This window comes from Chiloscyllium plagiosum, unplaced genomic scaffold (genome assembly GCF_037043375.1).
Source record: "Chiloscyllium plagiosum isolate Xiang-an unplaced genomic scaffold, Cpla_swu_hap1 HiC_scaffold_28, whole genome shotgun sequence".
Taxonomy (NCBI): Eukaryota; Metazoa; Chordata; class Chondrichthyes; order Orectolobiformes; family Hemiscylliidae; genus Chiloscyllium; species Chiloscyllium plagiosum.
Genome location: NW_028270166.1, coordinates 42,732,768 through 42,745,286, shown reverse-complemented (window position 1 = coordinate 42,745,286; position 12,519 = coordinate 42,732,768). Strand labels below are relative to the sequence as shown.

General features: G+C 40.9%; 1 protein-coding gene across 1 annotated transcript in view; it reads right to left on the bottom strand.

The window, feature by feature from the left end:
* Positions 1–1,857: 1,857 nt before the first annotated feature.
* Positions 1,858–12,519, bottom strand: part of LOC122545916 (procathepsin L-like) — a 28,461-nt gene continuing 17,799 nt past the window's right edge. The window contains exons 7-8 of the mRNA XM_087976243.1: positions 6,307–6,412; positions 1,858–2,346 (exon numbers count right to left, since the gene is read on the bottom strand). Of these exons, the coding sequence (XP_087832369.1) occupies positions 2,226–2,346; positions 6,307–6,412 (227 nt within the window). The 3' untranslated portion in view covers positions 1,858–2,225. The remainder of the gene's footprint in view (positions 2,347–6,306; positions 6,413–12,519) is intronic.

Genomic DNA, 12,519 nt, shown 5'->3' with positions numbered 1-12,519 from the left:
GAATAAAGAAAGGTAATGTAAGACATTAAAATCAAAGATCTCAGTATTAGTTCACATGAACTCAAATGTCCAATTAGTGTCCAATTGAAGTTCTTCCTGTTGGCTGTGCTTGGAGTCAGTCCTCAGCTGAGGAGATTCTAATCCCCTGGTTATATTGGGTCAGCCAAGGCTTTCCTGAGTGGCCCAGGAAAACAGCATCACTCAAGAACCTCGTAGGTTAGAATCAGTGCAGTCCCCTAGGACTATGGTGCACCATTGCAACTGTACCTTTATATATGGATGTAGACCATGTTACAGTTCTAATGCTGTGTAGTAAAGGTTATTGCTTTTGGGCAAAACCATGAAATTGTGTGGATATATTCTCTTAGTAAGTCTACTTTTAAAGAGTAAACTTACAAGTCCCTGGACAGATGGTATTGTAAATTCAGTAGTCTGCTCCAGGGTTATAACAGAGCCCTACCATTAGCAGTCAAAAGGCTTCCAGCCACTAGAATTCCCTTGAACCAAGCTTTTGGCCACATCTCCTAATGTCCACTACTAGCTGCAGTCAATTCTTGTCCAATCATATCCTGTGAAACACCTATAAATATCTTTCTAAATTATAGACCCTGCTTGGAGAGGCACAGATATATTGAAGGGTTGTGGAGTGAAGGATAGAGATAGCAAAGGGCAAAGGCAGAGAGAGATCTGAAAATAAGGGTCAGAATTTTAAAAACAAGACATTGATTTACAAAATCCACTGTTTGTCAATGAGCACAGGACTGATATATGAACTGAATTTGGCGTAAATCAGAATATAAGCATCTGGGATTTGGATGAATTGAAGGTGATGGAAGATACAAGGTGAAAGGTTAGCCATGAGTGTGCTGGAACAGTGCAAACCAGAAGGCACAGACATGGATGACAGTCTCAGCAGATGAGCAGAAGCTCAATTGGGTGAGTCAGGCAGTGGCAATAGGAGTACAGAGCTTAGCACATATGTGCAGGCAAAAGCACAGCTTGGAGTCAAATATAACACCTGGATTGAGAAGAGTACAGTTTGATTTCACAGCAGTCAGGGAGAGGGAAGGAATTGGTGGCTCTGAATTCAAGATTGTGGCAGAGCCCGCAATATTTTGGACACCGCAATATTTAGCTGGAGGATAGCTCTGTATTCCTGTATTGCAATAAATCTGATGAATTAAAGACAGTGGTGGGATTGAGAAACATTCTGATGAGATAAATCTAGTTGCTTTCAGTGTATAAGTGGAATTTAACAGTATTTGTCAATGTTATCATCATGGGGCTTCAAGTAGATTAGAAATAGGTGGGGGAGGGGGGAAAGCCAAGGACAGACCCTCAAGGGACACCAGAAATACTTGCGCTGGAATGGAACTGAAGCCATGAAAGGTAATTCCTTCCAATAAATATAGTTGGGGTAATTCTTTGTAAAAGTGCATTCCACTCTCAGGAAGGATGTTGAAATAAAAGATTGGGTACTACCTGCTATATAAGAATATGTGTGCACAGAATGACTTGAAAAATTGGATCGGTTTATATTGTGATTTTGAAAATTATTCAGTAATTTTGTGTTTATAATCATGAGGATGGGAACAAAATGGACATAGATGCACAACTACAATAGAACAGTCAAATGTTTAAAGTGAAGGTTGTGAGGTTGGTGAGTGCAACAAATTCTGGGTTTGGCATGTTAACACTCCAGAAGTGGTTAGCTGGTGGGCTGAATGAAATGGGATGTAGGAGTATGGAACTATTTGGATGAAATTAGAATTACTCCTCTTATGGAATGTAAGTAACACAGTCTGATTTACTGAAAAACTACTTGTTGAATTTCCTGTGCAATCCAATGTTTAAGAAAAAACTAAGACACACAAATTGATTGCTGTCACACTTTATATTCAATGCTTTGCACAAATAACATCTTCAGGCCATTACCTGAATGTTAGACAATGTAGTCATTCCCTGCACAACGGGCAATGACCTTGCTGTTTACTTTACTATTCAAGCATATGCATTTATTATGTTTCATTTATTGAAAACAGATTTTCACCCTCTTTACCTGTGACTACTCTTCATAATGTATTTCATTAATCAACGACATTTGGAACATCCAGAAGTGATTAAAGCAGCATTATCAATGCAGAGATGCAGCAAGACAGATACTCATTAAGATTAGACAGAAAATCAGCAGCACCAGGCAAGCAATTGATTCCTTTTGGTGGGTTTTAGCGTTGGCACTTTGAGGTTTCCATCTCAGGGTAAAGTGCCACCCGAGCGATTCCACAGTGATTGCCCCTGTCCTTGGCCATTTTGATATAGCCATTCATGCCCCAATCTGTTCCATGACTAAAATGTAAGACAGCACTACGTTAGATTTCCACTCAAATACACCTTTAAACAGAACTTTTAACTAACTGAACGTTTCAACATCAGATTACAGTTTTACCAAAGAGCAAAGCTGGACATTGAGTAGCACTCACACTCAGTGCTTCACTCGAGTGTCTGCCTGGGCCTTGTTGTTCTCATTGTGACACAATGTTCAGAAGAAGCAGCTCAGGGTATGAGCAGGTAGATGCTTATACACCCTGGTTGCTATTGTAAACGGTGACAAAGATTAATCATTTAAATTCATTTTTCTCAATCATTTTCCCTCCTCTTTTTTGCCCAAGTCCCATGTTTACAAGGAAACAAGAATATCATCCAAATCACTGATGAAGTAATTGTGATTTTTCATTGAAATGTCATCACCTTCATTGAGATGTACAAGACACCTTGAAGATTGTAAAGGGCAAAAATAATTTAGACATCCTAAAGTAGGGTGCATTGATCAGTTGAGCTCTACTTTGTGGTTTCAATGTCTGTAGGAGATGAGGAAACAGTGCAAAATAATTAGTTGGAATTGGATATTAAGCGTACAGAGACTAAGTCGAAGAGTGTGATAGCCGGTTGGGCAGCATCGGAGGAGCAGAAGAATCGACATTCCTGATGAAGGGCTTATGCTTGAAACGTTGATTCTCCTGCTCCTCGGATGCTGCCTCACCAGCTGTGGTTTTGCAGCACCACACTCTGACTCTGGTCTCCAGCATCTGCAGTCCTCACTTTCTCCTACAGAGACTAAGACTGAGTTTTGATGGCTGAACGGAAATGCAAGGAGGAAGAACTTGTTACAAAGTCATCATTTCTGATATCAGGATGTGAAGAGAGAACCAAGTTTGATACAAGTTTGATACTTAATCAGATTTCCCAAACCTACTTTCACAGAGGCAGCCTGTTGGATTGAGTGGAATTGGCTTTCCATTTGGATAGACCTCACCTTCCCCCAACTGGAATATTAACCAGAGATCTATTGAGCCACATGTTCTCTCTTCAGTCATTAAAGCAACGGGACAAGGAAGTCCCATTGAAATCCATCGAGATTTGATACCACATTTCAATGAATTGCAAAAAACCATCGAGTGGTACCTTAAAAGGACTCTCTTCGTGCTCACTGACTCTGAGCCTCCCTGGATGCGGAGACATAAGGCTCACAGTTCTGCTGTCTGATTTAGCGTACACTCACACACACCACCAGCAGATTGTCAGGATTGTCAGCAGTCTCAGTCTGGAAGGTGACAGCTTTCAGTCAGTGAGGGGGGGGGGGGGGTCTCTGCATGAAACCTCAGGGCAATCCCTGATATCAGTTCAGGGGCTTGGACATGGTCAGCTGCTTGGGATGGTCACAGAAGGATCTTCTCTTTATAATGAGATAGGGAAGACAGCCTTCCCTTAAATTTTCTTTCCATCTACATGGACCTTTGAGATACAAGTGCAGTAGTAATCTTGGGAATCAAAAGGGAAATACATCTTCCCCTCCCCTTCACTATCAGCATTCCACTGGAACCAATCCCCCCTCTCCATCACTCCTAGCCCTTCTGTATACCATGTCACCACACTCTCCCCTGCCCTGGCACAATCCCATGCCATCACTAAAGGTATAAAACTTGTCTTTTTACCTACTCCCTGTTCAAGGCCCCAAACACACCTTCCAGATGAAGTAGCAATTCACTTGTACTTCTTCCAACCTAACCGACTGTGTTCGCTGTTCACAATATGGTTTGCTCAGCATTGGCCAAACCAAATGTAGACTGGGTGAATGCTTTGCAGAACACTTCCACCTTTAAGGTGATCTTGATCTCCCTGCTTCTTGCCAGTTGAATACATCATCCTGCTCCTGAACTAATATTTTGATCTCAGGCCTGTGACAGTGTTCCACTGAAGCTCAAGGCTAGCCTCATTTTCCACTTTACAGCCTTCAGGACTCAACATTGGATTCATCAGCTTCAAGGTGTGAACACTGACCTCCATTTTGATTCGACCACCTCTGCACCACTTCCCTCCCCCTATCACCAACCCCCATGTCTTGTTTGCTTTCAACAGGACTGACCTATTTTCTTCAATTCACACCTGTCATTAGCCACCTATTTTGTATCTCAATCCCTCCTTTTCCAGCATCAGTAATGCTTTTATCTTTTGTTTTATGCATCTTTACAATCCTTTCCACTCATTTTTTCCCTCTGTCAACAATTAAAAAGAGTAACAAAGTCATGTTGTACTCGAAATATGAGACTATTTCTTTCTCTGAGGGAGCCAGTGGCTGTTACAGCCTGGGTTGGTTTGGATAAGTGCTGGAAGTTCAATGGATGGTTTAGCCAGAGATGGGGAACCTTTTCATGTTGGAAGGCCGCATTATGTTAGTTGTAATCTAATAAGGCCGCATCTGAGAAACGTCAATTATATATTCTTCAAAATTCACATTATTTTGTAAAGACCTAACTACTATCTACTAACCAACTAAAACAAAAATGTGAATTCTAAAGTTAACTAAACTTTTAATGACCTTGTTGTGACTGCTTTTTGTAGGAAAGCATTTGAATATTTGGTTGCAGCATGGAGGTCTGCAGTTTTAGCTGATCCTCCAGATGGGTATCCGTCATTTGTGACCTTAAAGGCGTCTTGATTTTGGTTAAGTAGGAGAATGTAGATTCGCAGCAATAAGTGGTTGAAAAGCAAGAAAGCATTTCTCGTGCATGTCACTGAAGACATGTGTATTCTATTGCAAAGCCACGTGCACTGTTGTCATAAGTTGATAAACATTGGCATACTGGATACCCACAGGGACTCGCCAACCAGCCTCGGGCAGTAGTGGTGCCAGTCAGGCGGGGAAGATAACGTACATTCTAGAGTCACATTATAACTAAATCATGAGCATAGCAGGTGTCGAAATAGCCCTTATGACTTAACAATTTTTTAATTGTGGCGGTCAGTCTGTGAGGATTATTTCATTGAATTTTCTTTTACTCTCTGGTATGTTAAACACATTCATTTTAAGATTAAAATAAAAATAATAAAGGATGAAAAAACATATTATTAAAAAGTAAAATAGTTGCTCTGCAAAATTTGGATTCATTCAAAAGGCCACACACAATGGCCTGGAAGGCCTCATGCTGCCTTAAGGCCACAGGTTCCCCACCCCTGGTTTAGGGCAGGAGGGGATGTCACAAATCCCGGAGTGGAACAGGGAAATGAGGAGGCAAGGTAACAACACACACTGTGCAGTCCTGGTGCTAACCCACACTGAAAACATTAAACTCCAAAACCAGTACAGGTATGGTTCCTTCCTATCAACCATTTGTAGGCTACAGGTGGAACACTGAGTGCAGTTCTGCTCACCACACCATCGGAAGGATGTGATTGCACTGGAAAAAGTGCAGAGGAGATTCACCAGGATGGTGCCTGGGATGGAAAGCCTCAGTTATGAGGAGAGACTGGGTTTGTTTTCCTTGGAGCAGAGGAGACTGAGGGGAGAGCTGATTGTGGTATAGAAAATAGGGCAGATTGTGAGAATCTTTTCCTCATGGCAGACGTAAGACCAGATGTCAAAATGTTTAAGCAATAAGTAGTTTAGGGGATATCTGTAAAAACAAAAATCATCGGACGAGTAGCTGAAATATGGAATTTTCTGCCTGAGAGGGAGCTTGTGACAGGAACTTACAATATTTAAGGAACACCTGGATACGCACTCAAAATGCCAGGGCATAGTCGGCTATGGACCAAGAGCAGGTAAATGGGATTAGTGTAGTTTGGTGTGTGTTGGTCAGTGTAGACATGGAGGGCCAAAGGGCTTGCTCCTATGCTGCATGATTCTATAAACCTTTCTATGACTCAATGAGATACAATATTTAAAAAGAAAAATGTAATTGTAGTTAATTTAAACACAGTGCGAATTAATACACATTTATGTGTTTCTGAATATTTTTGTGGGTTTACCTGTTTTTAACAATCCAATAATTCCCCTGTTGATCATCTTGATATCCAACCACGAGCATTGCGTGATTAAGTTCTGTGCTGCTGCAGTTTGGCTCATAATAAATACCTGCAAAGAGTACAAATATATTATCTGTGCAAGAAATTAATTTTAAACATGTTTCAGAAGATTCCCAGGATTGGAAGTTGCAGAGTAACTGATAAGGTAATAATCAAATAGAACATTCTGATTTCCTAACTGGAGCTGAATTAAATTGACTGTGGCTAACTTGACTGATCCTTTTTCGGATCTGTCAGTAATTAGTCAGGAAAAGGGCCTGCAACTCTGGTGGTGGCTAAGATTGGCACCTTTGTGTTAGGAGTTTCATCAGATGATATCCTTTTGTTTATACCTACACCTCTTATCACTGGCTTCATATGTTTGCAAAAAGCCCTTAGGTTTACTTATTGATGGGCCCCTTGCTGAGATATTTGTATCATCGATAGACACAGGTGATGTGCCAGGCAACTGGCAGTTGGCTAACGTGGTGCCATTACATAAGAACGGTGGTAAGGAAAAGCCAGGGAACTATGGACTGGTGAGTCTGATATCAGTGGTGGCCAAGTAGTTGGACTTAATCCTGGGGGAAAGGATTTACGTGTATTTAGAAAGGCAAGTACTGATTAGGTATAGGCAGCATGACCTTGTGCATGGGAAATCATGTCTCACAAATTTAATTGAGTTTTTTGAAAAAGTAAGAAAGAAGATTAATAAGAGTAGAGTGGTGGACATGATCTATATGGACTTCAGTAAGACGTTCGACAAGGTTCCTCATAGGAGACTGGTTAGCAAGGTTAGGTCTCAAGGAATACAGAGAGAACAAGCCATTTGGATACAGAACTGGTTCGAAGGTAGAAGCAGAGGGTGGTGGTGGAGGGTTGCCTTACAGACTGGAGGCCTGTGACCAGTGGAGTGCCACATGGATTGGTGCTAAGTCTATTACTTTTCATTATTTATATCAATGATTTGGATGTGAACATAGGAGATATAGTTAGTAAGTGTGGGATATAGGTAAAGTAGTGTTAATTCTGCAATCATATTTACTTATGCAAGGTAAATGAATCACATCAGTGTATAATTGTTTCAGCCAAGAGCTGAGTCAACAAGAATGAAAACTATGTGAAGGAAATATATAATTGTTTTTGTATTAGCTAAAATGTGCATGCAAGAATGAAATGTGCCTGTAAAGAATGATAGATGTTACAGACAAATAGAGGGGAGGGGGTCACAGACAATACTGTGAGGGAAGGGGGTTAAGTTAGATACGCCTGTACAAACAGTAGTTATAAGCATGTGTTTCCCGCTTCTGCAAAAACAAGAACAAACCACAATCAAGAAGTAATGAGGTCATAAGGTCATAAGTAAGGGAGGATATACTTAACAATGGCCCACAGCAGGATGTGGTCAAACGGCCTTGTGAGGCCAGAATAAGCATTTTGTCACAGACAAGGCCGGATAAGGCATGAGATAAACAAGAGTAATGGGCGCCGGTCTTAGAGAGGTGGGAAATGTAAACAGAGGAGGGGCAATGGGATGAAAGAATAGCAACCAAATTACATAAATGTTGTGTACTAGTTGAATTCAGTGTGTGTGTGTCCTGCCTTGTGGACAGTGGACACCACACTCTCTTGCAAGAGTAAAATAAATGACACTACTGATTCATATCTTGTCTTGGACTGAAATTATTGAAGTGAGTGAACTTTGTTTCTCACAATTGGGGGCTCGTCCGGGATATTCTTCATCGTTGGGGGGAGTAGCTGGCCCTGGACACTGGGAAGACGCGTCCCGTTCCCGATTGAGGAGCGGTCTCGTGTCCCTGTTTGGTCCATTCCCTTGGGCGACTGGTACGAATCCCACAAGAGAGACATCTGAATCAGACAGTGAAAGGAGGTTGATAGGAAATACAGCAAAAAGGGGCCAGACAACTCTGTACACAGATCAAGGTAAGAAAATTGACTTTTAAGTACTGCCTTGGTGGCTGGGATTGAGTTTAGTAGTTAATAAGGGACTAACGAAGGAATTCAATATGGGCTGTGCCGTGCGTAAGGAAAAACCTCTGGGAGAACAAAAGAAGAAAAAGGCAATGGAAATGGAGGCGGGGTTCCTTACAACATACCTCCAGAAAGTCCGTTGGGCAGGATGTTGTGGAATTGGAAAAATAATACTTGTACAAGGGAAAAGGGTGATTAAATATTGTTGCTTTGTATGGACTAAGGAATCCATTCTTTGTCCCACCGTCTTCTGGCCAAAGTACGGGTCGGATGAAGACTTTGAATTTGTATGTCAATGAAAAACAGCCTTACAATCAGGAGGAATCAGATTATGCTTCAAGTCAGAAGGGCTAGTGGCTGAAGGTCTACTGAGGGTACACTTTGTAACTAAATCATGGCCAGACATCCAGAATCATTCAAAAGATAGAGGGCTGAAGCGAGGAGCACCCAGAGATGTTGTTGCGGGAAGCTCAGGAAGTGTTTGTGAGATATGGTGTGTGAGAGAGAGAGAGTGAAAAGAGCTGTACAGCTGGTAGAAAGTTTAACCCTTTGTGATTTGGTTTGAATGCACATTTGTTTATTGGTGATTGAATGTTTGTGCTTTATTCCTTAGAGCTTGAGTTCCAGGACAGTTTTTATTATGGAAACTTAACATGATTTCTTTTAAGGTTAAGGATTCTATAGTGATTATGAAAATAAAATGATAACTCCTGTTCTTTTTACAGGTCATGACTGCCTCACTATCAGTTTCTAACTAATCTCTTTTATCCTTACATAAAAGCGATTTATGGAGGACAGTTGAAGTTTCAGTTCAACATTAGATTGTAATAAAAAAAATCCTATGGTTAATATCTGTGACCTTGGATTCGGCCATTGTTCATGCATTAGAAGTTTTTTTTAAACTTGAATAGACAAATTCTTTTAAGGCAGCTCCGATTATTTCACAACCTATAGCATTGTAATTGAGCAATGATTGGTCAGGACTACTTAAGAAAACTAATTTTGGATTTACATTAAGGGACTAAAACTGGGTAATTATAGTGGATTTCAAAGTTGGGAATTGTATGCATTTTATATTTTAAATATTGAATACTGAATAAATGAATGTATAATATATAAATATATATTTACAAGTTAGGAACAGGCTTTAAAGTTAGTCAAGCATAAATTGATGAATTGGTATTTGAAGTTATGGGGAGCAAGAAATATTGCAATATTTCTTTTAAAAAATTCTCAAGGTCTAAATAAAACATTGGGTGATGAAGAACAGCCATTAAGTGGCCCTAAGGCTGTTCATTTGGTTAAATCGGGTCAGCAATTGATCTGGCAACGTAACCTGAGAAGTAGAAACAAAAGGCAAAAATAATGCTAGCCCACGGCTGAATAGATAATAAAGAAAAGGACAAAACTAAAAGGAGAAAGAAACCGGAATGGTCAGGGAGGAGATGTTAAGGGTCTAGTGGACGGGAACAAGGATCGAAGTGGAAATCCCCACAGGCAGGATGTTATTACTGTGAAAGGACGGGTCACTTTAAGAGAGAGTGTCCAGATCTGAAAAAGGAAGTAAAGGCAGTACCGTTTATGAACCTTGATGGAAAATAGAGGTGTCAGGAGTTCCTGCCCCCGGGGACCCACCAGGAACCCTTGATAAATTTAAAGGTGGGACTTTACAAAGAGGACATAATTTTCCTAGTCGATACAGGGGCAGCAAGGTCATCCTTAAAATTTAAGCCCAAGACAGGGGGAACGAAAGAGTTAATTGGATTATGGCGACAGTTTTGTGATGAGAGGCACGAAGAATCAGTTTTGCGCTCATGACAAAATACTGCCACCAAATAGGGATTGAATTAACTGCAAATGGTGCTATGGAATCTGTTGAGGTTCTTAAAAATGAATGTGCTCGAGCAAAACAATTACAGAAACAGAATGAGAAAGCAGAATTGACTGGTAAACAAACAGAACTGCGCAATTACAGTTTTAAAAATGTTTTGGTCATTTGTTGCATTTCCACCCTGAATTACAGATAATGATTTTTATATTTATACAATATATAATTAATAATTAATATTTATAATAAATCAATTGTACTAGCCTAAATCAATATTAATTGGCAGGATCCCTTCACGCAGTCTCAGTGACCTGTCATATTGATTCATGGTTAATTTAAAACATAACTGCATTAGTTCATTGTTAATTAAAGAATGGAAAGCTACCTTACTGGCTGATGAGGTAACGAAAGAAGCAGCTCTGAATCCACAGGAAGCGGTGGTTTATTCCCTAATACCTACTGTCTCAGGTCCTCGGGAAGCTCCTATCTCTGGCCACTGCCAATCCCAGAAACTAAAGATTTGTTCTTAAAGAAGTATATTCTGGGCTTGTCCTCCTCTTTGTCTTTCCTCAGGAAACAGGGTTTATTGGCACAGACTCTGTCCCGCTGTTCATCCGATTCGACCGGGAGATTGGGTCTTAGTAAAATCATGGACAGAGACTAAATTGCAACCGGACTGGGAAGGGCCGTACCAGGCTCTTTTGACCCCTGAAACAGCGATAAGAATGGCAGAAAAAGGCTGGACTACACTCGGATCAAAGGGCCAGTAGAATCTCCAGTTGAGGAAGAAGTCTGGAACAGCTGAACAGCAAGAACCACTGAAACTCAGGCTAAAGAGACTTTGAGTAACTGATTGTACAGTGGCGATGCGAGCGCGGGATTATTTCTATGGGATTGTATATTAAATCTTTTGGTGCTTCAACACCATTTTTAGAATGCTGGGGATGCTTAGGGTTATGATACAAACTCTCTTAATATTGGGATTTTGTCAAACATTATTTTCATATGTGTTATTAACGGTTCCTAAGTCTGATAATCCGCAAGTAATAGACCTGATGCATGTAGCTTAGTAAATTGTGGGGATGTAGATAATCAGAGACAGTATGGCAGCTCAGAGATACATCATAAGTCCTTTGGGGATGGTACTTGGCATAATGGTCTTGTCACAATACACCGGGCCCCCTTCCGATCAGCTCTCGATTGTCCCGATAAAGATTGTAACCCAATATACCTAACGATAAAGAAAACCACATGGGGGGTGGGAACCTATGAGATACAATTAGATGAAACATTTGGGATAGAAATGAAAGCAAATGGGAAGGATTTCTTGGGCTGTTGTTTTCGAATTAGCATAGGACAGGGAAAATGGGCAGAACTACTGGATAATAAGATAAAACCTTTCAGCCCTCCCAATGATCATAAAGTAATAAAAATTATAGAGATAAAGGACTTGAAACAGACCATTGAAATCGAAACTGGGTACAGGGATGCAAATGCCTGGGTTGAATGGGTAAAGTATACTGTAAAAAATCTGAACAAGAGCAATTGCTATGCATGTGCCCCCAGTAGGCCAGTGGCCAAGGTGGTTCCCTTTCCGCTCGGGTGGAAGCGAGACAGGAAGGGCATGAAATGTATGATAGCCGTGTACCAGGATGAGGTTGCATGGAATGATAGGAACTGTGCCTCCCTATCTCTGATGTTCCCTCCCTTGGAGAAGAAAGACTTAAAAGCCCCCCCTACGTTTTCAGCTGCAGTTGGAAATCACATGTCGTTTGTGCGTAGACGAGGTACAAATCGGTTCAGAGATTTCGGGGAGCTGAAATTATGTACAGACATTAAGAATGTCACCGAAACGGACAAGGGAGGGAACTACTCAGCACTATAGGTTCCCCGAGCGGATCTATGGTGGTACTGTGGAGGCAAAATATTGAGACACACCCTACCTCCAGATTGGAGAGGGATATGTGCAATTGTACAATTGGCAATTCCATTTACCCTGGCATTTGTAAAGGAAAAGATAGTAGAGAAAAATGGAAGGAGTAAGAGATCACTGTTAGACACCTCTTTCGATGGCAGGATTTATCTAGACTCTATAGGAGTCCCGGGGGGGGGGGGGTACCTGATGAGTTCAAGGTTCGCAACCAGATTGCAGCAGGCTTTGAGTAAGCTCTCTTCTGGTGGGTAACAATTAATAAAAATGTAGATTGGATAAATTCCATTTTCTTTAATCAACAGTGATTCATAAATTATACAAGAGATGTGCGGTTAAAGGAATATCAGAACAACTTGATGCGACAAGTAGGATGGCATGGGCAAACAGAATGGCCCTTGATATAATTCTAACAGAAAAAGGGTGT